The sequence below is a fragment of the Colletotrichum godetiae genome (genome assembly GCF_030913485.1).
Source record: "Colletotrichum godetiae strain CBS 193.32 chromosome Unknown BDP55scaffold_104, whole genome shotgun sequence".
Classification (NCBI taxonomy): Eukaryota; Fungi; Ascomycota; class Sordariomycetes; order Glomerellales; family Glomerellaceae; genus Colletotrichum; species Colletotrichum godetiae.
Window position 1 is genome coordinate 24,869 of NW_026851352.1, and position 24,551 is coordinate 49,419.

Here is a 24,551-nt window from a genome sequence, read left to right on the forward strand (position 1 = left end):
TGGCAGCCGACCCGCCAAGAGCTACGTTTACTATGTCTGTTTTGGAGAAGCTTATACTGCATTGCCGAGGCAGAGAAGAAGAGCTGAGCGAGCTGAGGTCGGCTATAATTCAGGGCTGCCCAGCACATGTCAGCGAACCCCTAGCCCGGATGATCACTTCTGAGATGACTCGTCATCCTGGACTAGGATCTGAGTTGGAAAGACTTCCAAAACGGTTGAGGCGGTCATGATATGCTTGGAATAGTAAGCGAAGGGCTTGAGTCGAGACAGCGATTGGAATTTCCTTCTGTATCATTTGTGTCGCGCCTTTCACATTTGGGAAAAACGGCTTTGGATTCTCTATGATAGTAGCCCTTGGTTTAGTGGCTTGAAGACACTTCGCCAAAGTAGGCCTTGCTAGCTATCTTGGAGAATGGCTATTAATCTCTATTGATGATATCGATGAGTTCACTGATCGTCGTCGCTAGTGAAACTTTCTGTGACTTCAGTGCTACCCATCCTCTCGATGCGAAACGACAATAACTGTTGACCTAGTTTCGCGGCCTCACCAGCCAGGTTCAGGCCATCAACGCTGCACATGCTATAGCGATTCTCTACTCAGGGCATGCAACATGCAGACTGGTCTACGAATACTCTCTAGCACGCAGAACCACATGTAGCCTCACCCAATACTGCATATACTGCAGTCAATCATTAAAACTTCATTCGCACTGCGAGCGTCACATCTTTGCAGATCCTGGGGGACAACAACATGCTCTCAAAGTCAGCCTCAACTTATGGGGAAGCCCCTACTACCACCAGCTGGGACCGCCCAGCTTTCAATTCCCCACACAAGTAGCAAAGATCCAGGATCTATGCCCCCTTGGAACACTCAGTCAGCGACCACACGCTGTTCGCACCCTGGTTCAAAGAGTCGCACCTCTGAAACTTCAATATGAGGTCGGCTATACCGAGCACTTATTCAGCTGTCAAGTCCTTGCACAGGTGTCAACGTCAGGCTTCAGCCGCTGTCATCTTAAGTCTAAGAAGCTAACAAGACCAACGGACATTAATACACGGTCATGGGATTTTCTTGCAAGTTTGGTTCTGATGCCAAACATTTGAAAGCAATCACAGTAGCCTCGTTTGATGCACGATTGGGTGTTTCTTCTGCATTCGAAATGCTCTCTTTTCATTGCGTTGACGTTATTGAGGTCTTCAAAACTGGACGTTTGACGCGCAACACACGCATTTCCAATCCGAGCATATGTCTAAATCGCACAACGACACGATCCGGAAGGTGGATTCCTTACTCAGGAGCCAACGCCCAACATATCACTTTGACCATAAATTACCTTGCTAAGGTTGCAGTTGATGGGTAGTGTCAAGAGGACACGAGCTCAATAGGTCGACACTGCATCCATAGTCATATTAAGCATCATAATAAATCGAGACACATGCGACGTTTCGAGTCACCAACGTCGATCACACGAGTGGAACACAAGGTAAGCTTGAAGCCAAGCTTGACGCTCCGGTGGGATTGGTTCATGCTCAACATGGTATATTAAACACGATCTTCTGCGCACATCATCAGTCGATCATCATTTCAACCCGCTATCAATTCAATACACTTGCAGCCTTCTATTCTATCTACCTGTTGCCGGCCAACTCTATTCTCACTTCGTAATTCACCCGCCAAAACTTTTCACAATGCAGTTCAGTATCTCCTCCCTTTGCATCGCTCTGTTCACCATGAGCACCCTTGTGGCTGCAGTCCCCGTAAGTAGCATCTAATCACCAATGAGGAGAGTATAGTTGAGGTTTCTGTCGTAAACTAACGCGCAATTAGCAAAACAACGCCCGCGAGAAGTTCAAGCAAAACAGCTGCAAGAGCCAAGCGTGCATAGACTCCGTCGACTCCGGATGCCCTCTCAGCAACATCAATTTTGTTCTCGGCGGCTGCGATGACCCCAGCCAGTAATCGGCTTCAAAGGGAGATTTTGCGGCAAAGGACATAGCATGGGGGACAGATCCCGGTTATTCACAACAAGTTGAATCCATGTAGCATCCGAGGTTTTAAAAAGACATCTTCTCCCACCTGGACCGCCCCAAACTTGGCATTTTCGAACCACTGAGTTTTCACCTCCATAGTGATTTGTTTTTGATCTGTTCAGCCTACCTGTGACTTATCGAAGGTCTTGCCCACATCACGGTTGCCCGATTAGGCAGTGGCTAAGGGGACCACGAGCAGCATGTCTCAGAGGTGGTTTGGTCACCTGTCAGAATATCTGGAATAATAGAGGAAAAGGATTCTCAGAGACATTAAATACTGCATGTAGGATGCTTGGTTTCTACTCGAACTACTTAAATATGTTACCGATGAAAACTATGTGCGGTGCTACAAATCGCCAGCCCAGTTGCAGTGATGTACAAACGCCCGAGCAAAGTCAAACCAAATGGATATCAATACGAGTAATTCAAACGCCCGCATCTGCGCGCACGACTTGGTCGATTGCTTCCGCAACCCTGAAAACGTTCTTGCTATTCACTGTCCACGAAATCAGTACAGAAGTCATCAAATAACATAACATGGAGCTCGAACTCACATCCTGATATGGACGCTCTTCCTGTTGACAAGAGATAGATGTGATGTTTCTCCCTCATCGTCTTGACTTGGGAAGCAGTGAGACCAGTGTAGGAGAACATGCCGATCTGATCGATGATGTGTCTCCAAGACCCAGGTGTGCCTCGCTTCGTGAGCTCAACGAACAGGAACGCTCGCATGCTCTTGACGCGAGCGTTCATTTTTCTCAAGTCCTGGCGCCACTCTCTTGTGAGTTCAGGATCGTTGAGGATTGTTGAAACAATGCGTGCACCCCATGCTGAGGGAGTCAAGTACTCAGAACCGATGAATTGAAGCAAGTTGGATTTGATAGCCGGAATCGCGGCGGAGTCGTGGGCCAAGATGTGAAGGGCGCCAACTCGGTGACCGTAGAGGCCAAAGCTCTTGGAGAATGACTGGGCGACCAAAACCTCCATCGTTCCTCTGCCGACGAAGTGACGGACCGCCCATGCATCGTGGTGGTCATCGCCAGATGCGAATCCTTGACTGACAGGAACCAGTCAGTAGCGTTCAAGTCATGGGAAAAGAAGTACAACACTTACTATGCAATATCCATAAATGGAATAATGCTGAGCTCCTCGCAAATATCGGCAATGACGTTCCATTCCTTCTGCGTTGGGTCGCATCCTGTAGGGTTGTGGGCGCAGGCTTGCAGAATAATGATGTCGCCCGGTCGTGCGTCTCGTCTCAGAGTCTTCAACATGCCCTCCAGGTCGAACGACTTCGTCTTGTGATCAAAGTATGGGTAGAACCTGCGTTGAGTACTTGGTGAAGCATTCTCCCAGATCTGTTCATGGCTTGCCCAAGATGGATCTGAGATCCAAACGTTCTCTGGTCTGACTGCCTTGTCCAAGAACAATGCTCCCAAGTGAATGGCTCCAGACCCGGCAATAGTCTGTACAGTGGTCAAGCGACTCTTGACGGCGTCGTGGACATCTCCAAGAAGGAGTTTCCTAGCAGCTTCGACGAATGTTGGAAGTCCGGCAACAGGTAGGTAATCGTGGTTGTCTTGGATCTGCGCTTGTGCCTATATGTCGAGTAGATTGAGGTTAGCATGTGGCTAGACAGCGGGATCTTATCAGCTAGAGGATACCGCACCTTTCGGACAGATGGCAATGTCCAAGGTTGTGCATCGTCGTCCCTGTATACGCCGAGACCGAGGTTGACCTTATCAGAGGTGGGGTCTGCTGCGACTGACTGCATTACAACGAATGCTTCATCGTAAGGAGCCTCAACCAGACTAGAAAAGTGCGACTGAACAGCTAAGGAACCCATGGTTGCAGTAAGTTGTGATTTGGTTTGATTAGTTTGTTTGCAGGAAATGATTATTGCTGTTCGAAAGGGCGGAATCTTCTCGTTCTTTATGTTAGCCTACAGCACTGAGGTCCGAACGCCGAAAATGCGTGAACAAGGCCTGTTGGGTGAGCAAACAATTGTCATATTGGGCCCCGACCGCCGAACGTGATGTGACTGCCGGTCCCAGGGATGTGACAGAAACAAAGATTGATGACATCTGTTGGTCGAGATCTAAGGCGATTGGGTTCACGATGCAAGGATTGGGCCACACCGCCTGCCCGACTTCCTTTTGCCTAGCAAGGGGGGAAGTTGCTTTTCCCAAGGGTGCGCTTCACTTTGCGGACTCGCGGAAGTAGGCACATCTTGCCCGATCCATGGTCATGGGATTCTGCCAAAAAGCAAACACTTTTTTTATTGACACTAACTGACTCTGGTAATGACAGCCGTCGGTAAACTTGCCTCAGACGCGAATTTTTGCGAGACAGTTGAGATCCTTTCCCAGGAACCTGGTTCGAAAGGTGTTCGAATTAGGAGATTGTCCCGGAGTTGTCGGCGCAGTTGAAAACCTTCGAAATCAAGCCCGACGCATACGCGTCCTTGATAGACACGGCTACACTATATCTGTGGCCTACTTAGTTTTTGTTCTTCAGGAAAGGAATATGATATACTTACGTTCCGGCAACCACCATGAATAGGCCCACAAGGACGACGAAAACGTGAAACCCGTACATTGCTTTCTTTGATGCACCTCCCTTTTTGTACGACGAAAAGTCCTGCATCCACAACAAAGCCGGGAAGATGAGACTGAAGGGAGCAAAGCAGAGAGCTCCCGCGAGTCCGAGGAGATAGTTGAGGATTGGGACGGCTTCTGCGACGATGAACGCCAGGATTCCGAGCGTCATGTTGCTGCCAATCCAGGTTGTCCAGTGGATGACGGTGTTTGCCTGGAGATGCTGCGAATCTCTCAGGATGCGCACAAAGAGGTATTTCGCCGCCACATGTTGGTAAATACCCACGCCGATAACCAGACCTGGAAGTGCAACACCGTACGAGATTTTCTTGAATAAAGGACCAGCGCTTCCAAAAGCGGGAGTCGCAAGCCAAACACCACACCACCGGTAAATAACCAGTGAGAATGAGAGATACATCGCCAAAACGAGAACACCAGTCACCAAAGCAGCCTTTCTATACTGATCCGGACGACGCATCTCCGAGATGATTGGGAGATACATAGAAGAGCCACTGTTACTGATGAAGATGTTTGCGCTTGCGGTGATACCAGCAACAAACGTTGGGTGGGCAATCGCCGTCCAGCCGAGGTCGAATTCGCCGGGAGGAGCGACGGCCGGTCGATCTTGTTGTGTAACAGCAACAACGAAGATGAATACGGCGATGAAGAAGGTGGCGAATCCGAACCAGGTGAGCCAGCCCAGCCGGCTGAATGTGCGCACTGCGGAGAACATAGTGATGAGGATTGCGCCCACCAAGGTGAAGATGACGGTGCATGCTCCGTGATTGGACAGGGCATTGAACGCTGTCGAAATCGAGACAATACCCGCTGCAGAAATAAGGACTTGGGCGACGAGAATTTGCAACCCGACAAGTTCCTTGCCGACGCGGCCCCAGAGGCGACCGCACATGTCAGCCAAAGCTATGTGTAATCGTCAGTAACTGCCTCCTCGCTAGCCCGAAGGCAACATTGACATACTATGACACTCGGGATGGCGGTTGCGGAATTCGCCTAGGATAACGGCAGTATCTTGTCATGTCGTTAGCATTGTTGTCGCTGACTTCAAATCTGGCGGGACCAACAAGTGTTGAGGACATGCCATCCGACGAGAGAAAGAGCACCGCCGACAGCACCAAGAGTGGCGAAAGCTCCGGGTACGCTCAAAATGCTCATGGCGAACTGGATCTTAAGGAACATGATCGTGGCGCTCTGCCAGCTGACCGTGCGGAACTGGACGCCATCTTCAGTATCCTTGAAGACCTCGTGTGTTGTCAAGGCTTGTTCCTTGAGCGAGGATACTTCGTTGTGCACCGATGGCGGCCTGATCTTGTCGTCGTTCACTCCGGAAGGCATGGCGCTACTACTATCGACTTTGTGGGTAGTCATTCTGGCGGTCTGGTATCGGTGATGCAATGGAAACGCTGCCAGGGCTTCATCTGCGGAGGGTCGGTTTCGCGGGTCCTTTTAAATGCTCCATCGCCGGTACATCGGTCGGAGGACTACCTTATCTGAATTTATCAACTCTTCCCCATGTCTTTATCATGATGCTAGCCCTTGAACAGTTAAGTGTAGCACCCGTTTGATGCGCACCCTGGCCGAGATAAGGGTAGCTTCGCGGAGATAATCCATGAAAATGCAGACAGTGTGGTTGCAAGTCGGGCACCGTCTTACATCCCGACTCAATCCGGACTCCCATCACAACAACATGACAACATGCTACGCTGCGGTTGTGGACCATATCCGGCTGCTAACAAAATAGATTACCTCGACGGTTACTCGCAATGCAGAGGAGAACTGCAGTTCTTATCAGACGCTAAAAGAATGCTAATGCTCGCGAAGTGTTGTCCCGGCATCTCGGTATCCAATGTCCAGCCTGGCGGATGTCCCAGACATCCACGCTTCGATTCGCTTTGTCTTGCAGTCCCATACGGGGCAATGGGCCCCTGATCGACGGTATTCCGTCGAAATTACCCGGGCCACAGCTTCCTCGAATCACTCCATACGAAAAGGTACGTGACGATGAGAATGCCGATACCCCAGCCCGGTACATGTACGACTAGAAAACGGAACAAAGAGCATTGCACTGTTGAATTATTCGTCATATCGGTTCAGTTGTGCCGGGCCATTGATACGACTTCACCGTTGCTGTAGCATCTACGTGACCAGGTTTGGACCCCTAACTCGATGTTCACTGGTTTTAGAGTTCACGTGGGACCCATGCGAATAGTAACATTCTCTTCAGCAACGTGCAGCGATGTTGTTTTACATGGTCGTGGACGACTCTAAGCCGCGAGAGCAATTCAGCGATTGCTCTCTGTTCATGTTTTATTGCAAGACCTTTTGTTATGGGGTTATCTGACCTTGACTTTGTGAGCAATGACACAGTACCTCATTTGCCCAACGTTCAATAGTGGCGGCTGTTGCGTGCCTAGCCATAGGAGCACAGTGTCCCTCCTGTTGAAATGTCTCCATCGACTTAACAATAGTTGCGATTTCATTGATTGAATGTGCAGGTGATTATGTACTCAGTCTGTTTGATGTAACACCGATGGCGCCCAAGTGATGAATATCAAGGGGTTCGTTCAATGTTGGCACAAACACGTCGGATAGTGATCAGACTATTTTCAACATCACATGTAATGTCAACTAGGTGGAATACGACTGCCTCATCCATCATTACCCAAGGGAAGCAAAAAGCAAGATGCGACACTATTCGCAGAGGCGTTGCCGCATCCGCTGACAGATGAGAATGGATGGCAAAAATGGAACATGCGGCCAGTGTGGATTGAACACACGACCTTCAGATTGATTGAATGAAGTTTCTCGGGCTTGAAGTCCGCTTCAGTCTGACGCTCTCCCAACTGAGCTATGTCCGCCGCTATTATTCATAGACGACAAAGAGCTGTACAGCGAGATAGATCGTTGCCCACTGTTTGGGTGGTTGAGAAGCAGTCATAGTTTGGTCGGTGACGACGACGAACAGTGGGTTGGATCGATTCCAGACGCAGGCTACGCCGTGTAACAGCACAGATACCATGAGCACGACGGGGTGAATTCGGAATCGTGTAGAAATGAAGGGCGCGATCTGTTCAGCATGGTGGGCGCAAAAGACGCAAGCGCAAAGGGGACTTTGATCAGGTAGGAAGGCTTAGGTAACAGTCTGGGGAAGTCTTATGGGCAGTCACGCCTAGTGTAATAACCCAAGTCGCTAATAGACCAAGGCGTGGAAACGAAAGAGCTCATTACGATGCTAGCAGACTACTACTTGTATGCAATCTCGAAGTTGGTCATTGCGATTCGAAATTCTCACAAAACATCGCTTGGATGGTATCAAACCGAGGAGGGTTCAATGAGAGCAATAGAGAGCCCGTCGCAAGGTCCATATGGCGCTTGCCACTGCACTGCAACCCAAGCTTCCTTCTCGAAGTCAAGCCTGAAATGCCATGGGGCAACCCCTAGCCTGACTAATTCTCTCCCTCGTGCGCTCCATGTACTCTTTGCCTTTGCATCTCTGGGCGTCAGGGCCAACTTCTGGAATGGTGTATCCGTCCGGATGGTACTTGGACCCCTCATCCCCAGGTAAGTGTCCACCAATTAGTCTCGTGTAGAGAGCAGAAGGACTCCATCGCCACCAAAAGCCCGGCTTGACGTAGTAGGGGTGCGCGAGGTAGTTTGGCAAATACATTCGGCCTGTCTTCTTGTCCACATCTTGGATCATGGGGTTGGTCCACCATTTTGGTCGTGGCAAACAGAAGTACTTGAGAACGTTGCGTCTGAAAGCGACTAGGTTCTTGAAAATAAAGAAATCCAACTTGCTTGGATTTTCGTATCTAAGGCCATGATGGATCAGCAATTCACTCCACCCAAGGTATCAGTCGGTCGCGCTACTTACCCCATGGCTTGTCGGAGTACAGGTTCCATCAGGCAACGCAACTGCCTGAATACGAAGTTATGCGTAAACTTAGGGAAGTCCATGAGGAGCAGAGTAATATTCGCATGTGCCAGCTTTTCGTTCGAGATAGCGTGGACCATGTGGTGCTCCTGGAACTTCAAGCACCACTTCTGGAGCGCTTCCAGCCAGGCCAAGGCATCATCCTTTTGGCTCATGTGGGGAGCCAAGCAGTCATAGGAGATGCCCATCTCGTTGCCCAGATCTTTCCAAAAGATAGCCAGGGCATTCTTTTCAAACATGGTCAGGTCTCTCCACTCGTATAGTGCGGTCCAGCGCATAGGTTCGAGGACGAAGAGGCTGAGAGTGTAGAGCATGTCATCGTTGGATATCTTCCCAGCCTCTCGCCAGCGGCTATGGAGGAAGTTGACGCGGGAGATGGCATCTATGTTGCGTCGGGAGTCTGGCGTGTTGTAGATGATTTCGTACATTAAAACTCCGGTGTCTGTCCGTCGCTTTGATGCTGTGCGATCCCCTGAGAGCTGACTGGTGGCTACCAAAAGTTTAGAGATCGTTGGGATTCCATATGTCTGCGGATAGTTTAGCTTCTTGGCTTCATAGTCTATAGGTACTCTGGAGTCGTTTCTCGCTTCTGGACTAACCTTGAAGAGTGCGAAAGACACGGATGTGTAGAATGTTATAGGAAATTCCCTTTCCGATAGCTCACGCAATATCGAGGCTGCGTCCGATAATGGCATCGAAGCCATTTCTTCTCGTGTTTTGTACTGGGGAAATCTCCGTTGGAAGCCATCACGGCGGCGGTATCGTAAGGCCCGAACTACCAGAGCGTAAAAGGTGATTGCCGCAATCACTGGTAAAAAGTACATGGTGGATAATTTTCTAGCTCGCAGATGAAGAATAAGAAGGATGGGAAAATGGATGTCTGGCAAGCGAAGAAGACGGACCGAATGGCCTTTGTTTTATTATTCTTTAATGATCATGCAGTGCGACTTTGGCAAGTAGTTTCCACATTTCCCCAGACAATGCTGTTCATTTAGCCCATCTTCTAGTTTCTTTGACCCCTGGCCCTCGGATGACGCCCCAAAGACGGATGCCTTCTTTTGACATCAACCATCCGAGTCGACTTACACGTGGGATGCGGGGGTGTCTCAGAAGCACCAATCATCAAATTGGGTAAAATTCATGCAGTAGTGCAGATCCGCCGGGATGGGGGCGTTCTGTAGTGTAATTGGCGCAAGCCAAGAGAATTAGAATAGCAGTTAATGGGGCTAAATCTGACCAAAACCCGGAACCCGTCGGGCTTCCGGGCACGATAATCAGACGAGGTTGGGGCTGAATCAAGTTAGCTGGTCAGTTGGAGTCATACAATTCGACTCAGACCTGATTGGATTGGTAGGTTTTGTACTCCAGGTCGTCGGAGAGGGCAATTCCCAAGCAATCGGGTCACACACACGGACCAGACGCCATTCCCTCTAGCACTGGGACCGTCCCCGGATGACAGGTGGTAGCCTCCCCGTAAAGCAAGTTTCCTCAATTTGCCCAGTGAACACGGCCAAGAGAGTTGCAGATGACGGGGTTGTGATTCGCCGACCAAAGATGAAGGTCGCGGCTTGACTGCGTGCTTCGTTATCAGTTTGATTCAACAACGAAGGCTTTGACAAGCTTGGTCACGCGCAAGGACTGCGTCTGGGAGGCATTCGTATCCGCTGGTCGCGTAGGTTTCAATTAAGCTCATGGGGCAAAATGATGAAACTGAGAGCTAAGTTGGCAGATCTTCGATCTCGGTAATGGCCCACCCACGTTGAAGCCGTTAATGAGACCGGTAATTCGACTGTAGATTCAATCGGTGAATTCCCACATCCACCTTCTAGACTCGGTAGTGTCTCTGAGTCCGGGTTAGTATCTGTGCCTCTGTAGTTTGATTCTACCTGCACGGTCTACTTGTCGGTCTACTTGTCGCAAAATTGGAAACTTGGGACATTTACTAAAGAATTCTAACACTAGGAGACGGTGCAATAGTCGTGCTTTGTTAGTTGGACAATGATACGAACCCGATAATTTGCTTCGAGATGAAAGCAGTCTGCAGTATGCTGACGCACTGATAGTGCTTCTGAGCGACGAAACAGGAGACCCATTAGCGCGCTGATATGTAGGGCTGGCCGACGCAAGTGCCTAACATCAACAACCAGCAAACCTTCCCAATTTCGCGAAAGTTATAGCCCGAACTAACCATGATCTATCAAACTACTTGAATGAAAGTCTCTCAATACTAGATCTTTTTCACTCAAGTATTTCGAGATCGAGAGGCGGTACTGGGGTTTCCAGCCCGTAATATCACCGGCATGTGAGGCTTGAGAGAGATGGCAACACGTCGTATTCCACGAGTTATGTTGGCCTCGTGATTTGTGGTCCTTAAGTTTCTCTCTTCTAGCTAAACTGAATTCTTTCTTCTCCCAATACTCTAGTGGAGTCCGAGTGCTACTTTTGATATAGAAAGTTGTGCAGCGTCGCGTTAATACCGACTCCTTCTGAACCTTGATGGCGTTGATCTTTAGAAAGAGTAGGAACGTGTTTGGTCGTACTTATACCACCGTTCATGTGCTTCTATATTTAACCTCTAAATTTCAAACGAGTTCACTAGAGAATCAATCCTCACGTCGCCGTCAATTGTTTGTAGCCTGTAGGACGATTGATGCTACTGATTTTCTGCTGGCAGACCTTCTGACGGATCATGCAGGTAGCGAGGCACATTCCAAGCCAAAGAGATCATTGAAAAAATAAGGCAACGTGTTAGAATAAAGATATTGCGATTGCTAGACAGTTGATACCTTCAATGGGACCAGTTCTCTGGCACTCGCTTGCGAAAACTATAACATGCTGTGTACCAAGGGTAACCTTCTACTTGTGTTATGTTTAGCCGCTCGAACGACGCTAATCCCTCGCACGAATAATGAGTAACGCACCTCCATATGATTGTGAGACCGCTTGTTACGACAACTTCTGGATGACAGCACGGTAAAAGTGAAAGCACACCAATAGCTACATTTTTCTGTTGATTCCGATTGGGAGCTGACCTTGAAGAATTTGCCACACATACAGAACCTGGCGCAGCCCAATAACGAATTGAAAGTTGTTTATGGCACGTCTATGTGACCTAGGTACCTAGAAGACAGGGCCTACCGGCTGTGAACTGATATCATTTGCTGCCTATCTTTATAGCTCCCAAATAATATTATGTTAGTTTTTCAAAACACCGGCCTGCATCAGAACAGATTCAATCGAAGGCAGAGACTGGTTTATGCGAAATGCTAAGAGTCGTCAATTTACACGAGTTCGCTACGAAGGAAAGTCATGTGCCAACCATCTTTCTTCCCTATGTCCATTAATGCTTCCAAAGTTCCAGATTCTTTTACGATCTTACCTCTAGGTATATCCGGTCTATTCCAGCCCTACTCTTTGAATAGCCGGTTCGCCGAGCGGGCAGAGGTGATAAGCAGCCCCGCTGCCGACTAGACTATGTGACCAAACTCAATGAAAAGGTACATAGCGACAAGTACCTGACTTGTATCACAGCTGTAATTACATAACCCGAGCCTACAGTAGAGAGGTTCGGCCCTCCATACGTGGATTGCCATTTCGTTGTTGAAATGACTATCAAATAAATATCTCTGTACTATTAGCGGTCTCCTCTCTTTCCTTTCAAATACGACAGACGCAAGGGGACTAATACGAAAACACCTAATCTTAGTAGTCTTTGCTGGGTGGAACAACACATTGGCTACTACTCCTTTGCAGTGATGGTGAACACCCGAAATAAAGACCATGAGTACCATTGGCTGTAGAAGGAATTATACGTCGTCACGTTTGTGACGGACTCGAATTTTGGGCTTGAGTAACAACAGTCGTATGCTTGCTCGGGACCAGCATCCCGTATAAGGCTGTAGCCGCTCTGTCTGGGTGCCAGCAAGGCTGTGGATGTCATATGTGGAGTCCTGTGTATTCGACGCAACAAATCTCCGTGGTAGAGAGTTATGGGCTACATAACTCTCACAGAATTGACTTCGTGGTCGTGATGATGGCCATGGTGACTTGTGCGAGCGGCAACGCGTGAATCCCTTGCGAAGAATCGAGTACTTGAGTGAACATCGAGGCTCTCTCAGTATAATCGATAATGATGACAAGAAACAGTCGCCTCTCGATTTCAAAAGCAGACTAGGTATACAGCCTTCGAAACCTTCAAGGTGCATCAAGACGGTCGACATTCCAGGACTAGTCGAAGTCTAATAACCCATTGTTTGGTCTCCATCACAGATATACCATGCCTTGAATATTTGGACTCTGGCTGATAATATCGTCGACATATTCGAACATGACTTTTTGACCTGCCGAGAGCCTGTGTACTTATCCAGGCCCAGTTGTCACTACAGAGACGAGCCTTCATGTTGTCTTCAACTTCCCACGTTCCATCTACGATGATATGTCAGTAGCCAAAGCAATTTGCCTATAGTGTCCCCGGCATTCTCAACTTGATGAACTAGCGCGAAAACAGAGATACAGTGCATGTATATCGTATCAAAAGTAAGGGGTGGACGAACAATGTTGGAAACCCAGGACTAAGGGCCGCAAGGGCTCGGGCATCGTCCGGAATGTGGGCTCACCAGTCAACGTTCTAGACTAAAGCTGCCTTCCGTCTGCACAAGTCCCAAGAAACAACTGATAACTACAGCATCAAATTCCTTGGTCCAAATTTGTTAGTCTTTGTTGCGTGGACAGTTGGGGACTTGTGTGTACACGAATCCATGTCATCTGTCATGATCTAAAAGGGAACTCACCAACACTTAACCTCATTCTTGGGCTGACCACAACTCAATAGTTAAGCCTCTTCAGACCAGCCCGCTTGAGATCACATATCCCATCTCGTATTTCACATGCTTTAATATCATACTCAAAATTTAGATGATTGCTTATGCGTAGCATCTGAATGACGCTCCAAATCTTGGGGGAGCCACTTTCAATCACCTTGGAAGTTGGGCAACAGCTTCGATCACGGTCGACACGCCGTGAGTGAAACTAACAGGCTTGCCTCGTGTTTACAAAGACATCGATGAGCCTGTATGTTCGATTCCAATGCGAGGGAGAAACGGTCCGGCAATCCGCACGCCTGCGCAAAGCCGCATAGTCTCACCGAGACTCACGAGTCATTTGCTCGGAGAGGAAGAGAGGGAAGTGCGAGCCGCCGCCTCCCCCTTGGCGCCCTCCCTAATGCCCGCCTGCCTGCCTGCCTGCCGACCGCAGCACTGGCCCCATTTTGGCAGATTCAAAAGACCGCTAGTGTGGGGGAGACCAGGTGTTCCAACCCGCGTTATATCCCCCACAAATCCACACATATCAAACCTGGAAACCTGGGGGCTCCATGGGCAGCGTGGTTCGAGAAGCGGAGTCTCTCGCAACCTCTTGAGTCTTTTCAACTCGTGTCTAGGCCTGATCATCAACGTCATTGGCCCACTGCCGCGCTTTAAACAGCAGGGAGTTATGCGGGGTTTTCTCTCCGCAAGTAGGTGACATGGGTATTGGTCACACCAAACACCGGACGACCTAGCAGGCTAGCATCAGCCATCGAGCCATTTTTGATTCCTCCCGAAGTTCACGCGGATGCTGCCATTCCCCGGCCATCAAAGACCGAGCCGAGCAATATCTGTTACTTTGAATGCCAAGGAAGAAACGCAAACCTCATGGCACGCTATGGATCCCAGGCAAAACGATATATAGCGACGACATGTCCCGGCCATCTGGTAGATATTCTGCTCGGGACATCACCATCTCGACCATCCATCAAACTTCACATCCTCCAGAATGGGCCACGCAAAAGAAGCAAACACCAAAGCCGTCGGTGCTGAACTGGCGGCCGTGCTACCAGACATTGGCCCCTGGTACAAGCAACCTCACATCCTCCGCCTCAACCTCTGCATCGCCTCACTCATCATGTGTGCCTCCGCAAACGGGTACGACGGCTCCATGATGAACGGCCTGCTCGCGCTGCCCCAGTGGCACGCCTTCATGGAGCAACCGACTGGTGCCTGGCTAGGCTTCGTCAACGCCGCCTACTCTCTCGGCAACGTTCTCGTGTACCCCGTCGCCGCGTGGGTCTGCAACAAGTACGGCCGCAAGATGGGCATCTATGTCTCCTGGGTCAGTCTAGCCGCCGGGTCCGTCCTGCAGACCGCAGCACCCAACGACGTCGCCTTCGTCTGCGCCCGCTTCATCATCGGTTGTGCCTCTGGATTCTTCCTCTCGGCACCTTTGTTGATAACGGAAAATGCCTACCCTACGCACCGCGGGTTGGTCTCTGCTCTGTACAACTGCGGCTGGTACTTTGGTGCGGTTGTGGCTGCCTGGGCGACGTATGGAACCAGAAACCTCGATCACTGGGCGTGGAGACTGCCCTCTCTGTTGCAAGTCACTCTCCCCTTGCTCTCGATCCCCGGTCTGCTCCTCATCGGAGAGTCTCCTCGTTGGCTTGTATCAGTAGACCGAACCGACGAAGCGAGAGCCATCATTGCTCGGAACCATGCTGGCGGTGATATCCACTCACCTCTCGTTAACTTTGAGATGATGGAAATCGAAGATACTATCCGGGCCGAGAAGGAAGCACACTCGGAGACGAAGTGGTCGGATTTGTGGTCCACGCCTGGAAACCGACACCGTCTCTTCATCTCCGTCAGCTTGGGTGTCTTTGCACAATGGGTGAGTACTTTGAAACTAGTAACCAAGACAAGATACTAATGTGACTCTAGTGCGGTGTTGGTGTCGTCAGTTACTATCTGGCCATGGTACTTGTAAGTGAACTTGTCAGAACACCCCTAACACAGCAGACCCAAGTTCTGACATGTGGCATTCTAGTCCTCTGTCGGTATTACCTCTGTCGACGACCAAACTCTCATCTCCGCATGCATCCAAATCTGGAACCTCATATGCGCCTCCACCGCCGCGATCATGGTCGATAGGGCCGGCCGACGAGGATTGTTCTTGGCTTCGGTAAGTTCTCAATCGTTGAATCGCAAGACCAAAGATTATCGCTAACACCAAGACAGGGCACAATTATGTTGATCTCCTTCTCCATTGTCACCGGTCTCTCCGGCAGCTTCGCCAACACCGGCAACGCCCCAACCGGCACAGCAGTAATTCCATTCCTCTTCATGTAAGATCCTCACCAACCAAAGCCCAATGCAGCCAACTAACATTCCATAGCTTCTACCTCGGCTACGACATCGCCCTGACTCCACTAATGGTCTCTTATCCCGTCGAGATCTGGCCCTACCGCTTGCGCGCAAAGGGCCTCACGGTAGCCCTCATGGTGAGCATCGGCTGTGTCTTTTTCAACACTTTCGTCAACCCCATTGCCCTCGAGGCCATCGAATGGAAGTACTATTTTGTCTTCCTCGCCGTCCTCGTCATTATGCTCATCAGCGTCTGGTTCTACTACCCAGAGACAAGAGGCCGGACGCTTGAGAATATGGCATACATCTTTGACGGAGAGTCTGCGGAGGTGGGCACGGGTAATGCCTCGAGCGCGCTGAAGGAAGCAGAGGCTTCCCATGTGGAGGTCACGCACAAGAGTTAGATTGTGGGGATGGGTGCATGTGCATAGGTCTAGATTCGTATGGGTCTACATGTACGGAGGAGTGGAAAGTCAGGCGTAGGATGAAGCTTAGTGCCAATTGAGATTATTGAAGTTTGCCAACGTAACTTGAACATACCAGGCCCTTCGAAAGTGCTTGCCGGGGATTTTCAACACGGCCGGGGTGGTTATTCGCGGCAAGTTTCCACATCTACGAGTCCGTTCCTCGACCCAGAGAACGGATCCTAAGATCACAGCATACCTACGGTGTTGTATACGGAGCTCTCGAGCTCAACAACGCTTGGGAATTGTTGCAACGACGTTCTAAGTTAAAGCCTCCCTAAACGGAGAGTTCTCTCTCCATCCACTAGTCACTTGACTCTCTCCTTGTGGCTATTCATAAAGCAAGCTCGAATCTCCCTCACAGCCCCTATTGACAAGGATCTCCGCTCCCCAAAAGTCCATCTCCAGCCTTATCCCTGCCAACCCCATAACGGCATCCCAAAGTCCCCCGCTGATTGGACAAAACTCCCCTTTCAGCCACCGGGATGGGTAACAATCCGGCGGCGGCTCTTAGCTTCGGCATTCCACGCGGTGCCCGTTTCCATAAACATGCCGAGAAGTCTGTTGTACGCAACAGCGCGACAGGTTGTCCGACACTCCCCGAGCTGAGTTCTGCTAGTGCACCGACACTCCCCGGACCAAGCTAACTCATCGGAAAACCTCCTAATACGCGTTTTCTCCTGAGCCCATCGCCGGATCACAAGAGACAGCTTTTGATCAAGGTGTGACTCGGTGACTCGGTGAGAGGGAACTGAACTTGCAATACGGAGTACTGAGCCTGCCAAGACCCCTCCCATGCTCAAAGAGTCTTGCTCCGCGTCACGCCAAGTTCCACGTGAGGCAGCTGCAGCCGCCTTTTGTTGTTAAACGCATCACATTTGCATAGGTTGGCATTGCAGAATGCATACCGTAACCGACGGACAGAGTACACCGGCGGTATACTCGGCCTTGGTATGGAAATAGAGGGGAGATTGCGACTTCTAAGCTCGGCCAGGCGGGGCACATTTGTCTTCTACACATCGCGTCAACCACGGCCGTCTCTCACCCAACTCTCGCAGTTTCATACCGCGGAAGCCGCGGGAATTCATCACGAGACGTTCTTGAAAACTGAAGCAATTACATGTCTCACAGAATAACTAACAAGCCCAGAAAACATCATTCAGATCAAGCGACTCATCGTCGTTGTCGCCATCCGAATCATCCACAGCATCAGCCCGCCTGAAAAGCTTCAACACCCCCTTGTTACCACACGCAGCCGCGACGTCGACCGCAGTCTTCCTACTATTATCCTCCAACATGGGATCCAGCCCCTTTGCCGTCAAAGTCTTGAACCGAAGAACGTGACCTTCCGCCGCAATGTGCAACAAGCTTTGTCCGTCATTATCCAGCGCTCGGAAATCCGCGCCCGCTTCTTCGAACGCCGCGATCCCTCCCTCTTCGTCGTACGTCTCCGGGTCACGATTGTGCGTGTAGATGTCATGATAGTCGGCCCTGAACCCCGCGTAGTACCAGAACAGCGGCGTCTCCCCCTTCGAATTGCGAGCGTTGACATCACACCCGCGCTCGATGAGCGTATCGAATAGGGGCCTCATGGTGGAAATCCAGAGCATGCGAGAGAGAACGTGTAGGACAGTGTTGCCTTCGTTATCTGCAATGAGGGGGTCCGCTCCGGCTCTGAGAAGTGCCTCGGCTGCGGTCGTACTCTTCTCGTAGAGAGCGCGGTGGACGGCCAGGTACAACGGCGTCTTTCCGTTCTCGTCCTTCTGGTCGATAATCGACGGATGCTTCTCCAGCACATGCGCAAGTGATTTTTCGATAATTGGCGGTTGAACGAATAGCTTCGAAGGAGGTCTGAGCATGTGATGAAGTACGTTCTGCCTCTTGTTGTCTCGTGTTTCCACATCCGCGCCGAGAGAGACGAGATGATGGAAGAGCGATACCTCCTTCGATGTCTTGGGATCCCATGGATCTCCTGGCAATAAGCTCAGGGGTACATCGGGACCCCGTTTAGAGGAGCAAGCAGCATGGAGAAGAGTTCGACCACTGCCGTCTCGATGATTGGCGTCTATCCCCGGCAGCTTCAAGAAGGGATGCACAATGTGTCCGCCACCTATGAGCTGGTGCAGGACGACACATTCCTCATGTAGTTGCGGCTCAACGGAGTAGTCTGGGTCTTGTGTAGTGTCGTATCCATCGGGTAGCTCGCCAAAGCGACTTGATGCGTAAAAGCTTTCCTCTTGCCGCCGAAAGTAAATTTTCTGGTGGTAGCAGTCTTTCCCAGAGCATCTCACAAACGTAGCCAGCGGGTCAGCTCCATGAGACAAGAGGACCTCGATCAAGCTGAGGGCGCTTGAGTGAACCTCTGTCCTTTCCTTCTGGTCATGTGCGTAAGCGTTTCTGCAAGTTTTCGCCGCAGCGCGATGTAAGGGGTACCACTCGGCATCTGGGAGACCACTCAGGTCCCATTGACGATTCTGGGGTTTCCAGGGTACTTTGTCGTTCTTCTCAAGCCGAATGTTGGCATTACCACCGGCAGACAAGAGAGCTTCGAGCACTTCGGGCTGCATCTTGTTGATAGCACCAAAGACCGCATCGGCGTGAACTATCGCGCCGTGCTTGACCAAGAAACGGGTCAGATCGACATCGTGACCTGCATAAGAAAGACAGCTTCGACCCGGCTTGTCCACAGCGTTAACATCTGCTCCACTCAAGATCAATTGGCGAGCGGCGTCCTTATGAAACAGTCCGATGCCATCTTCTGTGCCCAGGGCCATATGGAGCGGCGTCTGCCCTCTGAAGTTTCTAATCTCCAGATCTGCGCCCTTGCTGATCAGGTACGGTAGAGCCTGAGCGACGTGCCACCAGTGATAGCCTTTGGAAAGCGAGTGCAGGGCACTATCTTTCGCCATGCCAATTTCGCCAGCCTTCTTGGATTCTCCGCTCAGCTGATCGATGTCAACGCCAAAGTTCTCTACAAGAAGCTGGACCATATCGAAAATGGGAGCCTCTTGGTGGACTGCTTGTAACAAAAATGGCTGGCGGTATTCGTTGCTGATGTAGTCTGACACATCGTGAGTCCATGTTTTGTTATGGCCGAATACAGGCAGTTTCTCGTCGCCCGAAGCAACCCAAATGCCCTTTTCTACCTGTGCTTGAGCCACGAGAAAGCCAATGCGATTGACTAGAGAAGTGAACCCTCCCCTGACGAGGGCACCCAAGTTAGTAAGCCCATTCTGATGAGGAGCCAGGAAGTCCATGCCCAGATTGAACAACTCCTCCATCACATCGTACTCGCGACGTCTAAGTCGCGTGATGAACAAAGTCTCGTTTGGTTTTCCTGGTACAACAACGCCAGGCTCACAGAGTGCCTTGTATATGGCGTCACGTCGGTGAGGGAGGAGCTTCTCGTCAAATGTAGACAATCTCTGTGCACTCTGTGTTGCTACCTTGGGGTTCTTCAATGGCCGCGTCTTGATAGCATCTGATAAGCACTTCAACGCATACTCTCGGCAGTCAGATGTCGTGTCAGTCAGGGAACCGAATTGTGTGTCGTTTGTGCCCCAGAGATTTTGCTTAGTCAGATCAGCACCACGTTCAAGGATCATCTCTATGATCTCTTCCAGTCTTGCCGTGTCTTCGAGTGGATCGAGTGTGTCTCTGCCATTACGCCGACTACTCAGGTACGGGCGTGAGCCGTCTTCCATCGTAAGACCTCCACATGCCCCATTCTCATTGTCATGGGGTGATCTCCTACGCCATAGCTCGAGCTCATCTTCGAATTCAGTGATTGCGGACCGTAACTGCACCCCCTTCGCATTTGCTCCAGCTCCAAGCAACATCGAGACAACCTCTGGCCGCCCTGAGAGAGTAGCATAACACAGTGGTGTGCAGTCACACCCGCGGATGGTTTTGTTGGCTGTAGCGTTGACTCCAGTGATCGGGCTAGTATTTGGCTCCTTCAGCCAGACTCCTCTGTTTTCCGAACCGCCAAATGACTGGCCCAAATCCCGCCTATGAAGAGCGTCAAGAAGCATGCCAACGATATTAGCCTGCCGACATCTGGCGGCGAGGTGAAGCGGCGTCAACCCTTCGTAGGTCTCGATCGTAGGGTCCGCACCTGCGCCAAGCAGCTTCTCAGTAAGGTACTCTGAAACAGTTACGGCTAGATGTAAGGGGGCTATTCCTTCCTTGTCGCGAACATTGATATCTTTTGTACGAGAAATGACCAGGTCCAAGCAGGTCTCAACCTTGTCCACACGACTACCCTCAGCCTTGGTACAAAGCCGATGAAGCGGTGTTCGACCACGATGATTAGGTCGATTGACGTCAAGGCCCAAGTCGAGGAACATTTTCAACATGTCTAACATATCCTTTGTTCTATATTCGGTGTTGAAACGCCAACATAATTCGTGGAGTAAAGTGTTGCCCTGATAGTCGGTTTCATGAACGTCCAGACCCAGACTCACAAGGAAATCAAAGGTGGACGGACCTAACTCCGGTCGGACAAAAGAGGCATAGCCTGCCTCTGTCTTGACAACCTCATGTAGAAGGGTCCTTCCTTTAAAATCTCGAGCTTCTAACATGGCACCACCTTTCAGGAGCTTCATGATCGTATCATGAAACTCCTTCTTCGATCTGGAAGCTTGTCCTGAGATGGTCCGAAAGAGGAGTGTCGCGCCATTTTTGTCTCTTGCATTGATATCTACACCTGCTTGGATCATGACGTTCATCAAATCGAAAACCCCTGAGTTCCGCGAGAACATATCGTCCAGGGGCGTTTGTCCGGATTTGTTTCTCACATTTAGGTCTGCGCCAGCTTGTAAGAGCGCTTCTATGATCTGAGGTTGTGAGCTGTAGGATTGCAAGGAAATGTGTAAAGGCCCATTGCCGTCATTATCAACGATGGTGCAATCGGCGCCGTACTCAATGAGCTTGAGGGTCACGCTGGTGTCGTAGCGACCAAGGGAGAGGAGAAGCGGTGTTTTCCCATTTGAAGTTGCCCTCCTGTTGATTTCGGCCTGACCAACTTCTACAAGTAGAGACAGAGAATCGACCAACATAGTCCCATGGAGGGCAGTGCAGCCATCGTTATTAGCGACATTGGCATCGACACCTGCATCGAGCAGAATTCTTAGCCACACGGGATTGCCGCTGGTTACGTGTAGCAGAGAATTACCGGAAGGAGACCTATCGTGAATGTCGGCTCCCTTTTCGATGAACAAGTCTAGCAGACTCTTCAGCTTATCAGGCTCAGCTTGTGGGGCACTGCCTCTGTTTGACTGTTCGAGAGCGGCGTACAAAGGTGTAATTCCAACAACTCGGTGTTGATCGTTTTCTTCGTGAGGCAACAACATCCTCCTGGCGCCCATCCCAGCAAACTCGTCATAAAACTCGCAACGCATTGTTGGATCGGCCCCCTCGTTTAGGAGAAGCTCCATAGTCTTGATGTGAGTGCTCCGGCTTGCCATAAAGAGAGGTGTCCCGCCGCAAATCTTATGGTTGATATCAACCCCAGGTTGTTGGAGGATCCGCTGTACCAAATCATGTCGGCCTGCTCCAGCAGACCATGCAAGAGCCTGGTGAATTGATTCTTCATCCTTGAGGAAAGGCAGAAATGCCTCCAGGGCCTCGATGTGCCCATGTTTGCAAGCATACTGTATACAACGTTAGCGGAAGAATGATATTTTAGGTTATGCAAACATGCAGTTTCTCGAGACGCGATCACTAACCATCAGAGGCGTATGTCCCTTCGAACGTGGTGCGTTTCCGCACCGACGTCCCGCATTTTCCATAGTCTTCTTCGTCAAGGGGTCCACTCCAGCGCTCAAAAGGACGTTGATAACCTCTGAATGGTTCTTCAAGGCAGCCTCATGCAAGGGCTTGCGACCACTCGTAGTCTCGTCCTGATCCGGATTCGCACCAGCGTCTATGAGGACCTGAACAACGTTGGTCATCCCATTTGAAGCAGCCCACCAAAGGGGAGTCTTGCCGCGGGCATCCACCGCATCTACATTAGTTTCGGGAGACGAAAGAAGATGTTTTGCGTATGCAGTGAGCCCATGCATTGCAGCGATATGGAGAAGCGTTATGCCAGAGTCGGCATAGTCCATGGTGAACCACTGAAGTTTGACCCAGGTATACTTTGAATCTGGATCACGCATCAGCTTATCAAGCGTCATGTTAACGTTGGTCTGGTCGTGGCCTGCAGCTGTCGATCTAGCGACATGGACATGCCAATTATCCAGTGCATAAGCTAAGAAGGGGTACTTCAGCTTCAGTTTGACGATTGGGGTGTCTCTTGCTTCTGTGGCTTCGTCAAAGACTCCGGAGAGCAAATAAGCCAGGCAAGCCGATCCGAGGCTAGCATTTGTCTCCCCATCCTGAAGGACCGGGTAACCTTCATCATCAGATGATCTGGTCGTGCCCTTGAGGTATTCTGTGAAAGAATGATGAATAACACACACGGTCTCGTCCGGCAAGATTTCCAAGAGAGGACCACATGCAGCCCTAACGAGGTCTTTGGCGCCCTTCAAGTCCTGATCGGCACCGTTGTAGGTGACGTTGATCATCTCAGCTATCTCAAGGAGTCTAAGAGGACGGGTTGCGTGGGTAATCCATTGCAGGATCAGACGTTGAACGGCGCCAAGGACTCCTGATCTGGAGGAGTGTTCATGGAGTAAATCGGTGTACATTTGGTTCATATCGGCTGGCAGATGGGTGATAACCGCCTTGATATCGGCCCCTGGCTCGAGGAAAGAGTCCATTGCCAGCTTTGCATAGAGGAAGAGGCCATTAGCCCGACCTGGTATGGCCTCTTGGATGAGCTGTCGATCATGGTCGGAGATGCTCGAAGAACTCAACGCCTGTCGCACAAATGTCGAAATATCAGCGTCTACCATGTTCTCTTGAAGACGAATCTGGTTGCACTTGGCATGTCGTAGAGGGCCCTCAACGGCAGGAACCGGACGACTCGTGATGAGGACTTTCACCTTTGAGGGATTCCAGCTGCCAAGCTTGGCCAATGCTTGTACAAAGACGTCGTTGTCACGATCCATTTCGTCGAGAGCATCGGCGACACAGTAGACTATACCGGGCAGTCCCGAAATTGCCAGTCGAAGTTCGTCCCACAGGTCTTGCATCGACATGGTAGCAAGCAATCGAGTTTTGTCGCTGTATCCCTCTTTCACGACGTACCCTTTCAACCGCTTTTGGAGTGGCGGGCTGTACGTCAAGATTTGGTCAAGCCAGTCTCTGAGAAGTGCGGCCGGTTCGTGGTTCGCGTCAATTATTTGTCGAAAGAAGAAGTAAAGCACCGGGCTCCCTTGATTGTTGCCCGAAAGTTCCTTGATGATTTTTGAAGCCAATACCGATTTTCCAGACCCCGGAATTCCTTTGATCCATAGCAGACCGATGGATTCGCTCTGCAGCCAGTGCTTGTAAGATTGACTAGCCGTCAACCAGTCGCCGGTACCTGGGGCGTGAGAACATAGGTGCTTGTGGTACTCACTGCTTTCGAAGCTATACGAAGTAGGTTTCAGCCAGGCTCTGATTTTCTGAATGACCTCGGAGGATTCGGGCAGGATCTGTTCGGGATTGTAGTTGCTGATATCATCTCGGTCGATAATCACGGCATCATCTTCGCTTTGAGAAGCCATCGCTTATTGGCGACTAAAGGACTCTGAGGACTCTGCCTGCCCCAGGAAAGTGGTAAGATGAGGTAAACTAGACAGATTGACGTCGGGTTAGAAGTGTAGAGATTGATGGTGAGATAATGTGCGGATGAACACAACAACCAAGAGATGCTAAGATGAGATGCGATCAAACACAGAACTGTTGAAGTCCAATCTGACTCATATTATCAGATGAGGCGACCAGGCAGCCGTATGTAAATCGGCGTTGGGTTTTTGCGTGCGTGTACCTTGCCTTAGTAAGTGGGCTAACCGAGGTGGCCGCCTGCCTTGAGCTGCCTGGTGGGATCGGCAAAAATGGGAAGAACTGCTAGCCGTAGCTTTCAGATTCAGCGACTGCGGTGAGATGAAAAAAACATGTTCATGGTTTGGATTGGTTTATTATGCCGTAATGAGAAAGCTGAAGCACTCAGTTGACACATTGTCCAACCAAGATGCCAGTGTCATTTTGATTCAATGGCTTGCCCTAGTAATCATTAATGATAACTAAACCAAAATTGCCCAATATGAGTTCTCTGCGAAGGCAGCTAAACCATGAGCTTTCCAAAAAAAAAAAAAAAAAAAAAAAAGTTCGAGAGACAAATCGATAGGACTAAACTTGTATGAGAAGTGCGTGAGAACCGCGTCGTCGGCATGAGTCGTTA

General features: G+C 50.3%; 6 protein-coding genes and 1 non-coding gene across 7 annotated transcripts; 2 read left to right on the forward strand and 5 right to left on the reverse strand.

Annotated features, from left to right (window-relative positions):
- Positions 1 to 1,689: 1,689 nt before the first annotated feature.
- BDP55DRAFT_735177 (uncharacterized protein) lies at positions 1,690 to 1,960 on the forward strand (the record flags this gene model as incomplete). The annotated part of the gene is made up of 2 exons (XM_060580288.1): positions 1,690 to 1,758; positions 1,829 to 1,960. The coding sequence occupies 2 exons, from the start codon at positions 1,690 to 1,692 to the stop codon at positions 1,958 to 1,960; spliced, it is 201 nt and encodes a 66-aa protein (XP_060421876.1).
- Positions 1,961 to 2,133: 173 nt separating this feature from the next.
- On the reverse strand, positions 2,134 to 4,026 carry BDP55DRAFT_596506 (aspartate aminotransferase). The gene is made up of 4 exons (XM_060570992.1): positions 3,701 to 4,026; positions 3,145 to 3,629; positions 2,586 to 3,088; positions 2,134 to 2,527 (listed from the first exon to the last, which is right to left on the reverse strand). Exons 1-4 carry the CDS (start codon positions 3,875 to 3,877, stop codon positions 2,457 to 2,459), a joined length of 1,236 nt encoding a protein of 411 aa, XP_060421877.1. The 5' UTR covers positions 3,878 to 4,026; the 3' UTR covers positions 2,134 to 2,456.
- A 254-nt stretch (positions 4,027 to 4,280) lies between these two features.
- BDP55DRAFT_686762 (transmembrane amino acid transporter protein-domain-containing protein) lies at positions 4,281 to 6,084 on the reverse strand. The gene is made up of 4 exons (XM_060576534.1): positions 5,711 to 6,084; positions 5,607 to 5,657; positions 4,571 to 5,549; positions 4,281 to 4,519 (listed from the first exon to the last, which is right to left on the reverse strand). The coding sequence occupies exons 1-4, from the start codon at positions 6,012 to 6,014 to the stop codon at positions 4,426 to 4,428; spliced, it is 1,428 nt and encodes a 475-aa protein (XP_060421878.1). The 5' UTR covers positions 6,015 to 6,084; the 3' UTR covers positions 4,281 to 4,425.
- Positions 6,085 to 7,398: 1,314 nt separating this feature from the next.
- On the reverse strand, positions 7,399 to 7,504 carry BDP55DRAFT_t331. Its single transcript has one exon. It is a non-coding gene; the product is annotated as a tRNA-Phe (tRNA).
- Positions 7,505 to 7,826: 322 nt separating this feature from the next.
- BDP55DRAFT_686763 (uncharacterized protein) lies at positions 7,827 to 9,592 on the reverse strand. The gene is made up of 3 exons (XM_060576535.1): positions 9,180 to 9,592; positions 8,521 to 9,107; positions 7,827 to 8,458 (listed from the first exon to the last, which is right to left on the reverse strand). The coding sequence occupies exons 1-3, from the start codon at positions 9,402 to 9,404 to the stop codon at positions 8,056 to 8,058; spliced, it is 1,215 nt and encodes a 404-aa protein (XP_060421879.1). The 5' UTR covers positions 9,405 to 9,592; the 3' UTR covers positions 7,827 to 8,055.
- Positions 9,593 to 13,909: 4,317 nt separating this feature from the next.
- BDP55DRAFT_38926 (general substrate transporter) lies at positions 13,910 to 16,233 on the forward strand. Its single transcript, XM_060567205.1, has 5 exons — positions 13,910 to 15,282; positions 15,333 to 15,374; positions 15,439 to 15,573; positions 15,630 to 15,736; positions 15,787 to 16,233. The coding sequence occupies exons 1-5, from the start codon at positions 14,392 to 14,394 to the stop codon at positions 16,157 to 16,159; spliced, it is 1,548 nt and encodes a 515-aa protein (XP_060421880.1). The 5' UTR covers positions 13,910 to 14,391; the 3' UTR covers positions 16,160 to 16,233.
- A 1,122-nt stretch (positions 16,234 to 17,355) lies between these two features.
- Positions 17,356 to 23,874, reverse strand: BDP55DRAFT_639032 (ankyrin repeat-containing domain protein; the record flags this gene model as incomplete). Its single annotated transcript, XM_060573190.1, has 2 exons — positions 17,356 to 21,873; positions 21,949 to 23,874. 2 exons carry the CDS (start codon positions 23,872 to 23,874, stop codon positions 17,356 to 17,358), a joined length of 6,444 nt encoding a protein of 2,147 aa, XP_060421881.1.
- Between the last annotated feature and the right edge of the window lie 677 nt (positions 23,875 to 24,551).

Coding starts and splice junctions, on each gene's coding strand:
- BDP55DRAFT_596506 (XM_060570992.1), bottom strand. CDS start 3,877: ATGGGTTCCTTAGCTGTTCAGTCGCACTTTTCTAGTCTGGTTGAGGCT. Junction 3,630..3,700: donor CATTGCCATCTGTCCGAAAG/GTGCGGTATCCT, acceptor CTCGACATATAG/GCACAAGCGCAGATCCAAGA. Junction 2,528..2,585: donor AAGAGCGTCCATATCAGGAT/GTGAGTTCGAGC, acceptor TTTCGTGGACAG/TGAATAGCAAGAACGTTTTC.
- BDP55DRAFT_686762 (XM_060576534.1), bottom strand. CDS start 6,014: ATGACTACCCACAAAGTCGATAGTAGTAGCGCCATGCCTTCCGGAGTG. Junction 5,658..5,710: donor ATGGCATGTCCTCAACACTT/GTTGGTCCCGCC, acceptor CGACATGACAAG/ATACTGCCGTTATCCTAGGC. Junction 5,550..5,606: donor CCGCCATCCCGAGTGTCATA/GTATGTCAATGT, acceptor GATTACACATAG/CTTTGGCTGACATGTGCGGT.
- BDP55DRAFT_686763 (XM_060576535.1), bottom strand. CDS start 9,404: ATGTACTTTTTACCAGTGATTGCGGCAATCACCTTTTACGCTCTGGTA. Junction 9,108..9,179: donor TGTCTTTCGCACTCTTCAAG/GTTAGTCCAGAA, acceptor AACTATCCGCAG/ACATATGGAATCCCAACGAT. Junction 8,459..8,520: donor GTACTCCGACAAGCCATGGG/GTAAGTAGCGCG, acceptor TCATGGCCTTAG/ATACGAAAATCCAAGCAAGT.
- BDP55DRAFT_38926 (XM_060567205.1), top strand. CDS start 14,392: ATGGGCCACGCAAAAGAAGCAAACACCAAAGCCGTCGGTGCTGAACTG. Junction 15,283..15,332: donor TGGGTGTCTTTGCACAATGG/GTGAGTACTTTG, acceptor ATGTGACTCTAG/TGCGGTGTTGGTGTCGTCAG. Junction 15,737..15,786: donor GTAATTCCATTCCTCTTCAT/GTAAGATCCTCA, acceptor AACATTCCATAG/CTTCTACCTCGGCTACGACA.